General features: G+C 68.8%; 1 protein-coding gene across 1 annotated transcript; it reads left to right on the top strand.

The window, feature by feature from the left end:
• Positions 1-1,284: 1,284 nt before the first annotated feature.
• ATP8B3 (ATPase phospholipid transporting 8B3) lies at positions 1,285-16,523 on the top strand. The gene is made up of 27 exons (XM_041761182.1): positions 1,285-1,373; positions 2,123-2,181; positions 2,624-2,715; positions 3,110-3,223; positions 4,147-4,245; positions 4,343-4,404; positions 4,542-4,614; positions 4,680-4,750; positions 4,873-4,955; positions 5,938-6,096; positions 6,172-6,278; positions 6,835-7,025; positions 7,093-7,301; positions 8,113-8,299; positions 8,525-8,721; positions 8,796-8,908; positions 10,118-10,282; positions 10,358-10,469; positions 11,043-11,118; positions 11,200-11,323; positions 11,467-11,851; positions 11,922-12,145; positions 14,010-14,093; positions 14,242-14,481; positions 14,655-14,793; positions 14,986-15,113; positions 15,993-16,523. The coding sequence occupies exons 1-27, from the start codon at positions 1,285-1,287 to the stop codon at positions 16,521-16,523; spliced, it is 4,113 nt and encodes a 1,370-aa protein (XP_041617116.1).
• Positions 16,524-17,235: the final 712 nt, after the last annotated feature.

Raw genomic sequence — 17,235 nt, 5'->3', positions numbered from 1 at the left:
TGCTCCCTAAGCAGGTACAGGACGGCACGCAGCTTGCACTTGTGATGCCTGTTCCCAGCCCCACTCCGGCCCTCCGCAACCCAGGCTAGGTCCAACCCGCCCTACCGAGGCCCTGCTCCTAAATCATGGTCCCCTTAGTCCTCTGGCCCGGACAGAGGCCCTCTCATCCGGCCCGCCCACTGACCCTCCCCAGCCCCAGCCTGCCCCCACCTCGACACCCCTCCCTCCGCTCGGTGCGAAGCGCCCACCCTAGATCGGGGCCCACCCTCGGCTGGGCACACCTCTGCAGAGACCTCCTCCCCGGGCTCCACCTCTGCCACGCCCCCACCCCGCCTTCTCCGGAAGGCCCCGCCCCTTCCCGCCCCTTCCCGCCCCTTCCCGCCCCTCGGGCACTATTTACAGAACCTGCCCCTAGCGCAGCCCCGGCTCGGGGCTCCGCCCCCCGGGCCTGCCCGCCCTGGGGGTCCCGCCCCCCCGACCACCCCGGACCCACCTGTTTCAATTCACAAGACCCCACCCCCAGAGCTGCCCTGGCCCCACCCACATCCCGCCTTCTGGCCCCGGCCCCGCCCCTCGGGAGCGGCACGTCACAGGCCACGCCCACACGACAGCCCCGCCCACCTCGAAGATGCCCCGCCCCGCCCTCCTGGCCCCGCCCCCGGCTCCGCCCCGCGCCGCCCGTTTCAGGCCCGTTGGCTCGGGGCCAACAGCTGCGCCGCGCGCACCGCCCCGGCCGCCCGCGGACCCCCGCCCCGGCCCGCGCAGGTGAGCGGCGGCGCTCCCGCTGCTGTGCGTCCCCCGGCGCCCGCGCACCCTCTCTGGACTCCGCCCAGCCTGAGGGCGTGAGGTCGCGGCGGCCTCGGGGGGGCCTCGCCGGAGGTTTGCGCGGGGCGCAGTCCGCGGAGCGCCCCCGCCCCGGGGTCCCGGGGTCCCGGGGGAACCGTCTGGGCCGCCGCCGCCGCGGGATGCTCGAGACTGGTGAGCCGAGAGTGGGAGGACGGGGACGTCCTCCTGCCCCACCTGAACTTGGGGTGGACCCTGGCCACGGGGCGTTCCCCCGACCCATCTGCCCCGCGGGGCCTCCCCGGGCCCTGGGTCCCGCTCACCCCGAGCCTCGCTTGTCCTGGTCTGGCGAATGGGCGCTGAGCCAGGCCCGCCCCCTCGGGGCCTGGGGACTCGGTGCCCTGAGACGCCTGCCACCTCCGCGCGCGCGCGCGCTCCTGGCTCCAGCTCGCAGCTCAGACAGGGAGAGAAGCAGAGCGGAGAGGGGGGACCCGAGCTGGGATGGGGGACGCCGCAGGGAGAGGGGGAGCCCGGAGGAGGCACGGGGACCAGCGTGCCCGGTCTGAGAAGTATGAGCTGAGAGCAGAAGGGTGAGGAGGCGCCCACCCGCTGCGGCGAGGCTGCTCCTGGTGGAGGGCACCGCGGGTCAGGGGCTCGGCGTGGGGGCTGCAGCCCCAGGGGAGCTGCTGCGGGAGGCCCAGGTTCCTGCACCCACAGCTAGAGTCCGGCCTGAGCTGGGTGGTGGGAGGTTCCAGGCTCCAGAGAAGGTGTGGTGTCTGCCCCCTGTCCCCCCGGCGCCCCCGCCGTGGTTGGCTGCCCCAAGACCATGCTTAGGCCTCCCACACACCCTCCAGATCCGACATAGAACCTGGGGCCCCCCCTTAGTCAGCAAACATGCATCAAGCCCCTAAGTGGGCCTGGCATCGGGGATTGGGGCGGGAGACGGTGGCAGGACCACCCCGGAGGACCACCCGGAGGAGGTGGACGTGGGCATCCCAGGGGAGGAGGCGGGGTGGGGGTAGTGGCCTGAGAAGAGCCTTCATCCAGGGGTTGGGCTTTAATGGGGAAGACAAGGCAACCGTCAGTTGCTAACTCGGGGGCTGCTGATGTGAGCCCCTTGTGGGCTCGGGGGTCAGCCTGGGCCCCCCTGGGCCTGAGGACACCCAGAGGACCCAGCCAGTGGCAGGAACTTGAGCCCTGGGATGGGGCCGCTGATGGACACGGGAGGTGACATTTTAGAGGGTCTACTCTCAGGTGTGAGTTCCCGGAGGGCAGAGAATTGGACGATGGGGACCAGCAAGGGCTGGGCCCCCATGTGACCTTGCTCCCCCCACCCCAGCCCCACCAGCATGGGCAGTCTCCGCTACCAAGAGGACTTCGAGGAGGAGAAGAACTCAGGTGTGTGTCCTGGGTCCTGGCAGGGGGGTGAAGGGGACCCCATGCAACGGGCCCAGTGTGGGCTCCTGTCGTGTTACACGTGTCCCCGGAGCTGATGGCTGAACGCTAGGTCAGGATTCGGGGCCTGGAGCCCATCCCCTTGGAGCCCGTCGCTGGGCCTCAGTTTATGCCTCTGCAGAGGGCATGGGTGAGAGTGGGTCTCCCAGAGCCTGTTCTCTTAGCCCAGGGATGGGCCCGGGGTGGCAGGCGAGGGGCCACCCCACGGATTCCAGCGGGCTCCCTGCGTGGAGGCCGGGGGGGCCGTGCCGCTTGTTTACCGGCTGCCTGGCCTCGAGCCCAGCGTCTCCAGCGCTGGGTCCCCTGGGCCACCCGCCTTCCTCTGGGGCGTCGTTAGCCCGAGTGTGCCCGCGGCCATGCGTGATGCCCGCCGTGTCCGCCGCAGCGTTCACCTGGGAGGTGCAGGCCAACAGCAGGTCCTACAACAGCCAGTTCAAGAAGAAGAGCTTCCTGTGCTGGCAGAAGAAGAAGCATCAGGTGGGCGCCCCGGGCCCGCGGCCGTGCTCCCCGCCTTCACCCCAGGACTGCGGCCTCGGGCTCAGCTCCCTCCACCCCGGCCCCGCGCCCGTTTGCATTAGGATGAGTTAGTAACGGCCCTGGAGAGCGCGGGGCGGCGACGGGGCTCTACCTCCAACCCATGCGTGTGTCCTCCTGGGGGATTCCGAGTCACGGCTCCGCCCTCTGAGTCTTCACGCCCCGAGGGGCGCAGAAATGCTGGCTAGGGCTGGGCCTTCAGGGGCCACTCGGTGGACTCTGGCTCCGGACCTTGCACTCAGTGGGCGCTCAGTCAGTGCAGGTGGCAGCCGGAGGGCGGGGCCGGGTGGCGGTGGGCCCGGGCCTGCGGGCCATCTCGTGCTGGCTTCCGTTCCAGAGCAACGTCATCTGCACGGCCAAGTACAACGTCTTTTCCTTCCTGCCCTTGAACCTGTACGAGCAGTTCCACCGCACGTCCAATCTCTACTTCCTCTTCATCATTGTTCTCCAGGTGTGGCGGGCTGGGGGCAGCGCCTCCTCCAGGGAGCCCGCCCTGACCATCCCTGCCCCGGCGCCGTGTAGAGCCAGGGCAGTTTCCCTGGGCTGCGGTGCGCACGGTCAGCGGGTCCGTGGCTGGGGCCCGACGGCTGGCTGGGGCCCGACGGCTCGGCCCAGGGCCTGGCACACAGGAGGGGCTCAGTGTTTGTTGAATGACGAAGGTGCAAGCGTGGCTCCTTTAGGCGCCAGCAGGGCGCGGTCCCCCCACCCCCGGGGGAGACAGTTTGGGACACAGGACCTGTGGCCCCAGCCCTCGCGGTGCTGACCCCAGGGCGAGGAGGGAGCGGGGGTCAAGGGTGGTCTCCGAACTGCCTGGGTGGCCTGGGTGGGGTGGGCAGGGCAGCGGTGCCGAGGTCCAGCCCTGGGCGGTTTCCAGAGCACCCCGACCCTCACCCAGCGTTGCCCTCTGTTCTGAGTAAAGATCCACTGAATGCTTACTGAGCACCTACTGTGTGCAGGTCCCGTGCTAGGTGGTGGTGCTCAGACCTGAGGGATGACTGGAAGGAGTGGGGCTGGGGGGGGTGCTCTGTGAGAGGGACAAGGGACAGCCCGAGGAGGGAATGGACTTGGCCTGGGAGGGCTTCCTGGAGGAGGTGACGTGGAGCTGGGCGGGGAAGGGAGGAGTGTGCTGGGGAGAAGTTTTGGGCAGTGAGGGGAACTAGAGGGATAGAGGGACAAGGGGACTAGAGGGGACAGGGATAGAGGGGACCAGAGGGACAGAGAGGACCAAAGGGGACGGAGGGAAGGGGTGGTTGTCCCCAGGTCTGGGGGAGAGGGGCCTGGGGCGGGGGGCGGGGCGGGGCCAGGTCGGGGCGGGGCCAGGTGAGGGGCGGGGGCGGGGCCGTGCGGCGGCCCCTGAGCCCCGCGGCCCCCCAGGGCTTCCCCGAGATCTCCACGCTGCCCTGGTTCACTCTGTTTGCGCCGCTGCTGTGCCTCCTCATCATCCGGGCGGCCCGGGACCTGGTGGATGACATCGTAAGTGGGGGGCGGGCGCGGACGGGGCTTGGCCCTTACCTGGGGGCCCGGCAGGGCGGGGCGGGGCCGTCCTCTGACCCGCCCCCTGTCAGCCCAGGGGCGACACAGGAGCGACAGGATCGTCAACAACAGGCCCTGCCAGATCCTGGTGGGGAAGAGGTGAGGCGCCGGCGGGGGGGGGGGTCGCGGGGCGTCCACCGGGGCGCAGGGGCTCGGCGAGGGGCGGGGGGCTGCAGTGGGGGTCAGCGAGGGCCGGCCCCCTGCACAAAGGGACCCTCTCGGCCCGTCCCCCCCAGCTTCCTGTGGAAGAAATGGGCGAACCTGCGCGTGGGAGACCTGGTGTGCCTGCACAGAGACAGCGTGGTCCCGGTGAGCTGGCGGCGGGCTGGGGGGCGGCCCCCCGCTCCCCGCCCGCAACGCCGTTTCCCCCCCAGGCGGACCTGCTCCTGCTCGCCAGCACCGAGCCCAGCAGCCTGTGCTACGTGGAGACCGCGGACATCGACGGGTGAGCGGGACCTGGAGCGTCCCCCTGCGGGCTGCGAGGTTGGGCCAGAGCCCGGAGGCCCCCCCACCCCACCCCAGCCACTCACCACTCACCGGCTCCCCCGCTCCCCGTCCCGCCACCAGGGAGACCAACCTGAAGTTCAGGCAGGCGCCACCCATCACGCACCACGAGCTGACCAGCCCCCGGAAGATGGCATCGTTCCAAGGTGCCAGCTCCCACCTGCTGGGGGAGGCGGCTGGCCCCGGCCTGTTCCAGGCCCTCCGTCGCCCCGCGGTCACGCTCCCAGGGCTGCGTATTATCAGGCGACACGTTCCACGTATAAGATGCTGGAAGTTTGATTGAAAAGGAGCCTGCAGGGCGGGTGGGAGGGCCGTGGGCGGCACCCGTGGGTGCCCTAGTGTCCGGCCGTCCGCCGGGGGAGGCCCGACGTTCTCCTGGCCCGCTGCGAGGGGCAGTCGGTCTAGAGGGTTCCGGAGCAGAGTTCGCCCTGAGCCACGGCCCCCTCCCGACACCCACGGACGGGTGCCCGTCTGTCACGCTACCCCGGGGGAAAGCCTCCCTGGTGTGGGGGGCGGCCGCCTCCCTCTGGGCCCCGACCTGCCCCGGCCGCCCCAGGTCCTGCAGGGCAAGGCCCCCGGTTCCAGAGCGGGGAGCAGGTCACAGAGGCGGCAGGAGGCGCGGGCCGGCCCCTGGCTCTCCGGCCGGTCCAGCCGTGGGCAGCCCCCGTGTCCACTTCCAGGAGGAACGCTGGCTCTCGGTGCCCCCGGGCCCCAGCCCCCACCTCGTCGTCATCCTCACCCTGCCCCAGGCCAGCCGTGACCCCCTATTTTCTCAGACAGAGGCGGGCTGGACGTGCCTGCCGCGGTGAGGGAAGGGCCTCTCCCGCCACCTGCTGGAACAGCCCGCGGTGCCCCCCGCATTTGTCCCCGTGGTCTCAGGGTGCCCGATGCCCGTGTGCTTCCCTTCTTCTCCTCCTCAAACGTTTGTTGAGCACCTGCTGGATGCCCGGTGCTGGCGAGGCCAAGGCGGACGTCAGGGACGCCAGCACCCGAACAATGCCCAGGGACACCCCAGGGCCGAATCCACGAGCAAGGGGGCTGGGGGAGGGCTTCTGCGCGGAGGGGCCGACCTGGGCGTGCCCGGGGGAGGCGGCCGGCCCTCAGCACCCCGACCTCGCTTGCCCCCAGGCAAGGTGGTGTGTGAAGAGCCCAACAGCCGGCTGCACCACTTCGTGGGGTGCTTGGAGTGGAAGGGCAGGAAGCACCCCCTGGACAGCGGCAACCTGCTGCTGCGCGGCTGCAAGGTCCGCAACACGGACACGTGCTACGGGATGGTCATCTACGCGGGTAGGGCCGCCCGGCGCCCGGGGCGGGGGTCTGCGGGGAGCCGGCGCCTGTCCCGCGGCGGGCGGGGGGCCTGAGCAGGCGCAAACCCCTCAGGTTTCGACACCAAGATCATGAAGAACTGCGGCAAGGTCCACCTGAAGAGAACCAAGATAGATCGTCTGATGAACCGGCTGGTGGTGCTGGTGAGGGGCCTGGCGCCCGCGGGGGGAGGGGTCCCCCAGGTCCCCGCGGCCGCCTCCAGGCCTCAGTGTCCCTGCGTGCGGATGGCGCGGCCGCCTCCTGGGACGGATCCCGGAGGACAGCCGTCTGGCAGTCACGTCTCCTCCTTCCGCAGTGAACTCTGAGCTGCTGGTTCCCAGGCCCCGGAGGGGGCAGGGGCAGGGGCAGGGTGTGAGCCGCCGGCCTCCCCTGACTGGCAGTTAATTTTTTGCCCCGTTTTATTTCTTTTGAAATCTTGTCGCTGAAGGAGTGTCCCCCTGCCTGCCCCCGTACCTGCCCCACTGCTTGACCCCCGTCTGACCCCTGCCTGGCCCCTGCCTGCCCCCCTGCGGCACCCCCACAGCCCCCCTTGAAGCCCCCCTGCCTGGCCCCAGGAGCCCCCGCAGCCCCCCCTGCAGCCCCCTCCCCCCACAGCTCCCCCCCTGTGCTGTCCCCCACCCGCCCCACCGCCACGGGTGCATCCCCGGGTGTCCTCACTCCAGGACTCCCCACGCTCCAGCGGCCCCTCTGTCCCCGCAGATCTTCCTGTCGCTGGTGCTGATCTCCATGGGGCTGAGCTTCGGCTTCTGGTTCAAGATGAGCGAGTTCAAGGCCAAGCACCACTACGTGTCGTCCAGTTACATGCACAGTGTGGCCTCCGAGACTTTCGTCATCTTCTGGGGCTTCCTCATCCTGCTCAGCGTCATGGTGCCCATGGCCATGTTCATCATGTGAGTCCCCGCCCCCCGCCCCCCCCCCCCTCCTGGGCCCGGGCCTGACCCCGCGGCTGCCTTTCAGGGTGGAATTCATCTACCTGGGGAACAGCATCTTCATCAACTGGGACGTGCAGATGTACTACGAGCCGCAGGACAAGCCCGCCAAGGCGCGCAGCACCAGCCTCAACGACCAGCTGGGCCAGGTGGAGTACGTGTTCTCGGACAAGACGGGCACGCTCACCCAGAACATCATGACCTTCAAGAAGTGCTGCATCGGGGGCGTCATCTATGGTGGGGACCCCGGCAGCCCCCCACAGCCTCCCTCAGCCTCCCTCAGCCTGACCTGCCCGAGCTGCCGGCGTGGTCTCGGGTCCCGCCGAGGGCCGTGGAGTGGGGCTGTGCACCTCCGGGGCGCCGGGTGTCGGCCTCCCCAGGCCACTGGGTGTCCATCGTCAAGGCATCTGCCCACACGTGGGGAGGGGTCTGGGTTTTTACCCGGAAACCTTCCCATGTGTCCCGAGACCGCGTTCCCCTTTCGGCTTTCCCCCTGCTGGGCCTCCTTAGCTCGCGGGCGCAGGGCTGTGGTGGGCGGGCCCCGGGCCTTGTAGACTGGCCGGTCGAGAGAGGGCCCCTGGGTGGGACCCGGTGGCTCGTGCCCTCCTGTGAACTCCACCCACCCTCCGCCGGGGTCGGGGGGCGATAGGGGGCGGCGGGGCCTGTGGCGAGCGGCGTGGACCCCAGGCCAGGTCTTCTGATGTGTCTAGAAGGGCTGGGGACCCAGGTTTTTATGCGGAGTCGCCCAGTTTCTCGAAGTAGGCAGCCAAGTCCAGCTGTGAGCCGATCCCAGGAGGGCCCCACAGGCGCTGTGGCCCATGGGCTGAGCCGCGCGCCGGGCCGCCCGTGGGCCCCCGGGAGCTGTGGCTGCACCTGGCCCTCCTCGGCGCACAGCCCCGGGCCCGCCTGGTCGGCCGCACCCGACGGGGGTCCGGGGAGCCGAGGCCTGACGCGGGGTCTTTCCCCAGGCCCGGATGAGGACGAGGACACCCCAGCTAAGGTGAGCCCCGGCCGCCCTGCCCCGGGGTGGTGGGGGCGGGCGGCAGAGGCCCCGAGCCCCCGCCTGCCTGGCCGCGCCCGCAGGAGGACCCCTACCTCTGGAACGAGTTTGCCGACGGGAAGTTGCTCTACCGGAACTCGAGGCTGCTGCGCGCCGTCCGCGCGGGAGAGGACAGGCTGGTGCGGGAGTTCTGGCGCCTGCTGGCCATCTGCCACACCGTGATGGCGCAGGAGAGGGACAGTGCGTGCGCCGACCCCTCCCCGCCCGGGGGCGCGGGCCCTCAGACCTCCCTGGCCCTGGGGCGACCAGGCCGGAGGCCCAGCGCCCGCCCCCTCCGCTGGGCTCGGCCCCAGCAGCCCGACACCGGCACCCCATGTCCCCCCCGGGTCTGCCCGCCCCCCAGCTGTGACGGGACCGCTAGGGATGAGTGGGAGGGCGCCCGCCCCACCCTGTGCCTCCCTCCCCCAGACCGGCTGGTGTACCAGGCAGCGTCCCCCGACGAGGAGGCGCTGGTCACCGCGGCCCGGAATTTTGGCTACGTGTTCGTGGCCCGCACGCAGGACAGCATCACGGTGATGGAGCTGGGGGAGGAGCGGGTGTACCAGGTGCTGGCCATGATGGACTTCAACAGCATACGCAAGCGCATGTCGGTGCTGGGTGAGTGCCCGGGCCCCGGGGGGGGGGCGGGGGCAGGGGACAGTGTGGGCAGCCAGGCCTCCTCCGCTCTGCAGTCCGCAACCCCGAGGGCTCCATCTACCTCTACACCAAAGGCGCTGACACGGTCATCTTTCAGCGCTTGCGCAACAAAGGCACACAAGAGTGGACTACCGAGGAGGCCTTGGCTGTGAGTCCTTGTGGGAGGAGAGGCTGTGCGGGGCAGGGGACCGGGGGTGAGGGCACAGGGACCGGGAGAGGAGGCCGAGGAGGAGAGTGTGCCAAGGAATGGCAGGCACCCGGCTGGCCACGTCCAGGTGTCCAGGTTGTGCACTGCACAAGCCCCGCCCCAGGCTGGGAAGAAGCCGAACTCTAAGCTGTGTGTGTCCAGAGGGCACCTCTTCTAAGTCTCACAAGGACACCCTGTGGTTGGACGTTGGCCCTGGACACCGTCCACCTCTTCCCAGCCTGGGTGCTAACACAGGCTCGGCCTCCTGGCCTCCAGTCTTCTGCTCCGTGGGTGACGCCCAAAGTCCTCTGCCCGGCTGTTGAGACTCCGTCTGCCTGTCTCCTGCTGGCCTCTCTAGCTTCGTGGCTCCTTGTCCCCAGAGGGTTTCCTGGGACCCCAGTTTCCAGGTGGCAGTTTGCCTCCACCTCAGGTGGTGCCTCAGGGCCTTCGCACACACTGGTCCCTCTGCTTGGCGTGCCCCTTCCTGTCTGTCACTCAGGATCTTCTGGTCCTCAAGCCTCAGATGCGAGGCCCCCACCTCCAGGGAGGTTTTCCTGCCTCAGCCCTGACACAGGCTGTCGGGTCCTGCCAGGTGTCCTCCCTGGCCCAGCCCGGACCTTGTGAGGCCCCCAGGGCTTTGCTGGGTGTCCAGCATCACTTAGCACGGGGGCCGTGGGCGTGTTTGGGGAGAGCTTGTCCTGTGTCCGTCCCCCGGGGCTCCCCCCGTGCCCTGCTCTGAGGGGGGGTTGGGGGTGGCCTCTGGTCTCCGACTCTGAGCTGGGGACATGCACACAGAGTAATGACACAGAGCCCAGGAGCTCGGCAACATGGCTCGGCTCAACTGCCTTGGGGAACAAAGAGGTAAACTGAGGCACGAGAGCAGCAAAGGCCTATCTGTTTCTTCTGATGTGCAAGGATGTCCCCGAGGCAGGATCCCTCCTTCCTGCCCCCCCACCCTGAGAGGGCCCTTGAAGAGGGAGGCTGAGTGGGGCACAGACATCCCTAACCCCATGGCCCTGGCAGGAGGGAGGGTCTTAGGGTCCATTATGAATGGCCTCATTCCTGGCTGGGGAGGCAGGGGCCTGGGGGGCCGGGGAGCAGGGGTCCACGGGGCAGGGGGGCCGGGGGGCAGCGAGAGGGTGGTGCCAGGCCCACCGGCCCGGCCCGCAGTCCTTCGCAGAGCAGACCCTGCGGACCCTGTGCCTGGCCTACAAGAAGGTGGACGAGGCCGTGTTCGAGGGCTGGCGCCAGCGGCACCAGGAGGCCAGCATCCTGCTGCAGAACCGGGCGCAGGCCCTCCACCAGGTGTATGAGGAGATGGAGCAGAACCTGCAGGTGGGCCGCGTGTGCAGGGGGGGCCCGCAGCCCCCATGCCTGCCCCGGAGCTGAGTCCGCGCCCCCCGCCCGCAGCTGCTGGGAGCCACAGCCATTGAGGACAGACTGCAGGACGGCGTGTGCGACACCATCAAGTGTCTCAAGCAGGGGAACATTAAGGTGTGGGTCCTCACAGGTGATAAGCAAGGTGGGTCCCAGGGCGGCGACGCCCAGCGCAGGGGGGCATCTCCTTCGGGTGGGCTGGCACGGAGTGTGGGCCCGTCACCTCTGTGTGATGCGGGCCAGCCCAGGGACTCGGGGCCACAGCAGCAAGGAGCCTCAGGCCCCGGGCACCCGGACTCTCCCTGCCGTGGGCTCTTCGGGGGCCAGCAGGGCCGCATCAGGACCTAGGCCCGGGCGCTGACCTGCAAGGTACCTGCACTGACGTCCTGCGGCTGCGTTAGTATAAACACAGATACCCGAGTGGGTTGTGTTCTTTGTTTTCTTCTGATTTTAAAAGAAATTAAGTCATTTTCGTGGGTGCCAAGAAGCACCCATGGGTGGCCGTGCTATGTCTAATGAGCCCTTCCTTGGCCGCGGCCCCCAGACCCCCCTCCTCGGGGGCCTAGCCTGGGCCAGCGGACTACGGTGGGGACCCGCGCCGACCTCTCAGGGCCGCCCATCATTGGCGGGGGGGGGGGGGGCCGGGTCGGCGTCTACCCTGCGGGGTGGGCATGGCCCCAAGCCAGGGGTGCCGGGTGCTGAGCGGGCTCCCTTGCAGAGACGGCGGTGAACATCGGCTTTGCCTGCCAGCTGCTGTCGGAGAGCATGCTCATCCTGGAGGAGCGGGAGATCCTGTACGAGCTGGGGCGGCGCGGCGGGGGGGCCTGGGCCCCGGCGAGCCTGGCTGACCCCGCCGTCCGTCCGTCCGTCCGCAGGCAGATCCTGGAGGCCTACTGGGAGAGCAACAACAACGAGCAGCACGGCAAGGGCAAGGGCCATTGGAAGAACCAGTTCCTGCCACACGTCAAGGTGGCCATGGTCATTACCGGGGAGTTCCTGGTCAGTGTCTCCTCAGGGCCGCGGCAGGGCCCGGGTACCGGGGGCTCGGCCTCTGATCGCCTGGCCCGGGAGGAGGGGCCGGTGGGGGCGCCCCGGAGCCGAGGCTGCGGCCAGTGACGCCCCCGCCCCCCGCCCCCCGCCAGGACCAGGTGCTGTTGTCTCTGCGCAGGGAGCCGCGGGCGCTGGTCCACAGCGAGAACGTGGAGGTGGACGAGCCCTGGCAGGAGCCGGACGAGCAGAAGACGGACTTCCTGCGGGCCCGGCGCAAGTCCCTGATGTGGCGCGCCCTGGGGATCCCCCTGCGGGGCACCGGCCTGGCGCCGCAGGCCGCGGACTCCAGCAGCAGCGACATGCTGTGCGTGCAGCGGGAGCGCGCCTTCGTGGAGCTGGCCTCGCAGTGCCAAGCGGTCATCTGCTGCCGGGTGACGCCCAAGCAGAAGGCTTTGATCGTGGGGCTGGTCAAGAAATACCAGCGCGTGGTGACCCTGGCCATCGGGGACGGCGCCAACGACGTCAACATGATCAAGAGTGGGTAGCGGGCGGCGGGGCGGCGGGGCGGCGGGGCGGCGGCGGCGGGGCTGACGGCCGTGCCCCGCAGCTGCGGACATCGGCGTGGGGCTGGCGGGGCAGGAGGGCATGCAGGCGGCGCAGAGCAGCGACTACGCGCTGGCGCAGTTCAGCTTCCTGAGGCGCCTGCTGCTGGTGCACGGGCGCTGGTCCTACATGCGCGTCTGCAAGTTCCTGCGCTACTTCGTCTACAAGTCGCTGGCCAGCATGATGGTGCAGATCTGGTTCGCCTTCTACAGCGGCTTCACCGCGCAGGTGCGCTGCGCCGCCCGGACGGGCGCTGGCCCCCCAGGGCCGAGGGTGGGCTCTGGCCGTCCGCAGAGACGACACGCGCCCTCGGGAGCTTGGGAAGGGGTGGCCGGCGGGAGCCACCGAGCCCGCGCCAGCGGGAATGAGCTCCCGGCCCGAAACCGCGGCCCAGAGGCGCCAGACACGAGCGTGGGTGTGGGTTTGTTTTCCCTCCTTGTTTATAGGTACTCCTCAGGTGTTCCTTTTTAAAAAAATATTTATTTATTCATGAGACACACCCACACACACGCACACCACGCACAGAGGCAGAGACGCCGGCAGAGGGAGCAGCAGGTTCCCCGCCGGGAGCCGATGTGGGACTCGATCTGGGTCCCGAGGGTCACGCCCTGGGCCGAAGGCAGACGCTCGACCGCTGGGCCACCCAGCTGCCCCCTTTTTCCGATGTTTCTATAAATGGAATTGTTTGCTTGATTTGCTTTTGGGACTGGTCGCTGCCGGTGTATAGAAGCATGAGTGATGTTTTGAGTTTTGGTCTGAGCCCCACAACTTTGCTGAGTCTGTTAATCGGCTCTAGCAGCTTCCTGGTGGATCCTTTGGGAGTTTCCGCGTATAGGATGATGCCCTCTGCAGACAGGGATCTCTTTGCTTCTTCCTTTTCTACCTGAATAGCACTTATTTCCTTTCCTTATCTGATGGCTCAGGCGAGGACTCGCAGCGCGACGTGGCGCAGCGTTGAAGGCAGGCGTCGCGCGTGCTCGGGCCCGGGCGGGGCAGCGGCGGTTCCTGTGCGCGCGTGTCAGCTGGAGGAGCCGCGGCTTCCCCTCTACTTGTCCATTCAGCGTGTGTTCCCAGCAGGGTGCACTCGGGGCATTACTCACTGTGTATTTTGTGCTCAGATTGTCCCTGATTTGTCCTTCGGACACGTGCCCGCCGTTCTCCCCCCTTCCCGGGGCTGCAGGACTCCCCGTGTTCATTTTGTACGTTCCTGCCCCAGCGCTGCCGTCAGCCCTGGCCACGGGGAGCCCTGGCCCTCGGTGCTGAGACACCGGGACCTCAGCGCTGTGTGCTCGCCGGCCCTGCCGTGTAACCGCGTCGTATTAACCCCGTGGAGGTGAACGTCTACACCTGTGTCCCCTCGGTGTCTGTCTATCCATCCACCCATCCATCCGTCTATCCATCTTTATTGAATATTAAGAACTATGAGTTCACAGCGATCCGCGTGATTCCAGTCCCGCGAGACGAGGCTCCGCGTAGCCTTTGCCACGTTCTCATTTGTGATTCTCTTCTCTCAACAGTGAGAAACCTGATTCTTGTAAGATTTTTTTATTGTCCCTTGTTTGCTCGATACCAGAGCGCACGTACGGGGTTTTTAGAGCCGAAGCCCATATTCCGTTAGCGGGGTTGCATTCGTCCTCAGGAGCGCTACTCGCCCCAAGGGCTCCTCCGCACGGTCATCTCCTGCAACCTAAAAGGACAAAATACCCCACATCCTCAGGCTATTTTTCCTACTGGGGTTCTGCATTGAAGCCACCGCCTTAAAAGGACAGAGGGATGCCTGGGGGGCTCCGCGGTTGAGCATCTGCCTTCGGCTCAGGGCGTGACCCCGGGGTCCGGGATGGAGTCCTACATCGGGCTCCCCCCGTAGGGAGCCTGCTTCTCCCTCTGCCTGTGTCTCTGCCTCTCTCTGTGTCTCTCATGAATAAATAAATAAAATCTTAAAAAAACAAAAACAAAAACAACACAGACAGAAAGGGGGCAGTTGGGCAGTAATTAGACGCCCGCCTCTCCTCTCTGCCTTTCCTCTCCCAGCCTTCATCAAGCCTCCTGTAGGCCGCCCCTGGTCTCAGAGGTCTGTAACTTGACTTTTCAGCCCCTGTATGAAGGCTGGTTCCTGGCGCTCTTCAACCTGCTCTACAGCACACTCCCCATCCTCTACATCGGCCTGTTCGAGCAGGTGAGCAGCCCCCGGCCCCGCCACCGCCTCCCCCTCCCCTGGGGACGCTCCGGTGTCCGCCCTCCCCCGCGAGGGCCGAGGGCGTGGGGCTGACCCCACTCCCCACCAGGTCCCAAGAGCCTGCCACTCGCCCCCGCCCCACCCCCAGGACGTAAGTGCCGAGCGGAGCCTGGAGCTGCCCGAGCTGTATGTCGCTGGCCAGAAGGACGAGCTCTTTAACTACTGGGTCTTTGTCCAGGCCCTTGCCCACGGCATGGTCACCTCCCTGGTCAACTTCTTCATGACCCTGTGGGTCACCCACGACTCGGCTGGGCCCATCAGCTTCAGTGACTACCAGTCTTTCGCGGTGGTCGTGGCCCTGTCGGGCCTGCTATCCATCACCATGGAGGTAGGCGGGCCACCAGCTGGTCCCACCCGGGGCCCTGGGACACGAGGCACCGTGGTCTCCCGGCGCAGTGACCCTGCTGGGGGCCCTAGCAGATGCCACTCGTGGGCCCTGGGGATCCGGCCCCCACTGGAGTCCTCGGTGCCACCCTGGCTTCGCCCTGTCTCCCCACTCAGGTCATACTCATCATCAAGTACTGGACGGTCCTGTCCGTGCTGGCCATTGTCCTCAGCCTCTTCTTCTACGTGGTTGTAACTTGGGTCACCCAGAGTTTCTGGCTCTTCCAAATCTCACCCAAGACCTTCCCGTTTCTGTGTGAGCCCCCACCAGGGGGTGGGGTGGTGGGCCCTGAAGAGGGGGACCCGCTTTGTCCCTCTCGGAGCCTCTGTCTTCTCAGCTGCCCCAGGGTTGCATGCAGGGGGGCGGGAGGAGGGGACGGCGTGGGGTGTCAGGAGGCTCTGTGGAGGCTCCAGCCGGGGTCGGGCTGTGACCCTGCCCTGTCACTAGATGCTGACCGCAACGTGCTGTCCCATCCGTCCATCCTCCTGGTCATCTTGCTGAATGTGTCACTAAACACCCTGCCCACACTGGCCCTGCGTGTCATTTACCAAGCCCTCAAGAAGCCTCGCCCCAAGGTGAGAGCCTGGGGTCCCTGTTGCATCCTCTTGGGACCCCTCAGCCACAGCCTGTGTGGGAAGACAGAAGCTCCAAGACACAGGGGGCGGTGGGAGGAGTGGAGAACCGGGGCACACATCCGGTGCCCTCAGAGCGGGGGACACCAAGTAACAGGCCCCGGGGTCACCCCCGGATGGTCAGGCTTGGGGATCCACAGGACAGAGCAACTTGGGGTCTGTCGACACCTGATGGGAATGGGTACCCAGTGTGTGGCCCGTCCACACCCGGGACACGACCCAGCCCTGGGAAGGAAGGGACCCCAACACCTGCCCCCACGTGGACGGACCCCGAGGACACCGGGCTCAGGGAGGGGACCCAGACCCAGAAGGACACGTCCTGCAGGACCCCACTCCCAGGAGGTCCCCCGAGGAGGCCCGTGCACAGGGACAGAGGAGGTGGTGGGAGCCAGGCGTGGGGGGTCTCCGTGTGGGGAGACGGAAGGTTCTGGAGACAGGTGGGGGGGTGGGTGCTCCGAGCGCCGAGCTGTGCGCCTTCGGGGGTTACGGTGGTACCTTTTGTGTCACGCGTATTCTGCTAAAAAGAAAAAAAGCGTGTGTGGGAACTCAGCGGCTCCCATGACGGACGCCTGGAGGGGCCCCAGGGCTGAGCGGAACAGTGGGCCCCGCCTGCCCCCTCTGCCCCCTCTGCCCCCAGGCTGCACACTCGGCCTCCCAGGCCCGCCTGTCCGGGCGTCGCCACCAGGGGGCACCGTGGGCAGCCGGGGTCGGCCCGGGGTCGGTCCCCGAGGGCGGGGGCGGGGCGGGGGCGGGGCGGGCGGGGGCGGCCGGCGAGGACCGCGGGTGACCGGGCTGTCCCGCGTGCAGGCGGCGGCGGCGGAGGCGGCCCCGGGCGAGGCGGCCCCGGGCGAGGCGGCGGCGGCGGCGGCGGCGGAGGGGCCCCAGCTGCGCCGGGAGTCGCGGGCCCGGCGCTCCAGCTACGCCTTCTCCCACCGCGAGGGCTACGCGGACCTGATCACGCAGGGCACGATCCTGCGGCGGGCGCCGGGCCCCGACAGCGACCTGCTGGCGCGCGAGGCCCACCCGCCGCGGGAGCCGCCGCCCGGCGTCACGGAGGCCCCGCGGCTGCCGCGGACGCTGTCGCTCCCGGGGCGGCGGGGCGGGGTGTCCTCGGAGGACGAGGCGCGCACGGCGAGCTCCTGCGCCGCCGTGGACCAGCGGCCCGCCCGGCAGCCCGGCGCCGCCCAGGACGCGGGGAGCTCGCCGCAGCCGCTGCCCGAGGCCCCGGGGAAGGCGTCGCGGCGGGGGGTCCCGCCGCCCCGGGGGACCTGGGCCTCCAGCTGGCGGAGGCTGCTGCAGCCGGCCCGGCGGGGGCCGCCCGACCCCGAGCGCCCGGCCCGCGGGGAGCAGTGACGGCCGCTCGCCCCGCGCCCGCTTCCTCTCTAATAAACCAATGACGCACCCTCCGGCTCCTCGGGCTCCTCCGTCCCGCGCGGGCGACCCCAGCACCGCCCTCTGCTGGCCCGAGGGGCGATTTGCAGGAAGAGTCCTGGGGGTGCGCCGCGGAGGAGAGAGGGGAGGGGAGCGGGGAGGGGAGGGGGGTGGGGAGGGGAGAGAGAGGGGAGGGGAGAAGACAGGGGAGGGGAGGGGAGGAGACAGGGGAGCGGGGAGGGCAGTGGGGAGGGGAGGGGAGCGGGGAGAGGAGAGGGGAGGGAGGGGGGAGGGGGGAGGGGTAGGGGAGAGAGGGGAGGGGAGAAGACAGGGGAGGGGAGGAGACGGGAGGGCAGTGGGGAGGAGGAGGGGAGCGGGGAGAGGAGAGGGGAGGGGAGGGGGGGTGGGGAGGGGAGAAGACAGGGGAAGGGAGAAGACAGGGGAGGGGAGGGGAGGAGACAGGGGAGCGGGGAGGGCAGTGGGGAGGGGAGGGGAGCGGGGAGGGGAGCGGGGAGGGGAGCGGAGCGCGGAGGGGAGCAGCTTCCCCACCGGCGCGGCTCCGCCCTGCCGACTCTCCTGGGACTGGGTCCTCCCCATCCAGGCTGCCCCAAGGCGCCCCCTCAGAGCAACCGCGTTGGGCCCCAAGCGGGAGGCAGAGACCCCCGGGGAGACACAGGCTCCCCCGCCCCCGCCC

The sequence above is a fragment of the Vulpes lagopus genome, chromosome 7, assembly GCF_018345385.1.
Source record: "Vulpes lagopus strain Blue_001 chromosome 7, ASM1834538v1, whole genome shotgun sequence".
NCBI classification, from domain to species: Eukaryota; Metazoa; Chordata; class Mammalia; order Carnivora; family Canidae; genus Vulpes; species Vulpes lagopus.
The sequence above is the reverse complement of the archived record's forward strand: the minus strand, read 5'-3'. Positions and strand labels throughout refer to the sequence as shown.

Coding starts and splice junctions, on each gene's coding strand:
- ATP8B3 (XM_041761182.1), top strand. CDS start 1,285: ATGGGGGACGCCGCAGGGAGAGGGGGAGCCCGGAGGAGGCACGGGGAC. Junction 4,246..4,342: donor GGGACCTGGTGGATGACATC/GTAAGTGGGGGG, acceptor CTGTCAGCCCAG/GGGCGACACAGGAGCGACAG. Junction 7,302..8,112: donor CATCGGGGGCGTCATCTATG/GTGGGGACCCCG, acceptor CGGGCGGCAGAG/GCCCCGAGCCCCCGCCTGCC.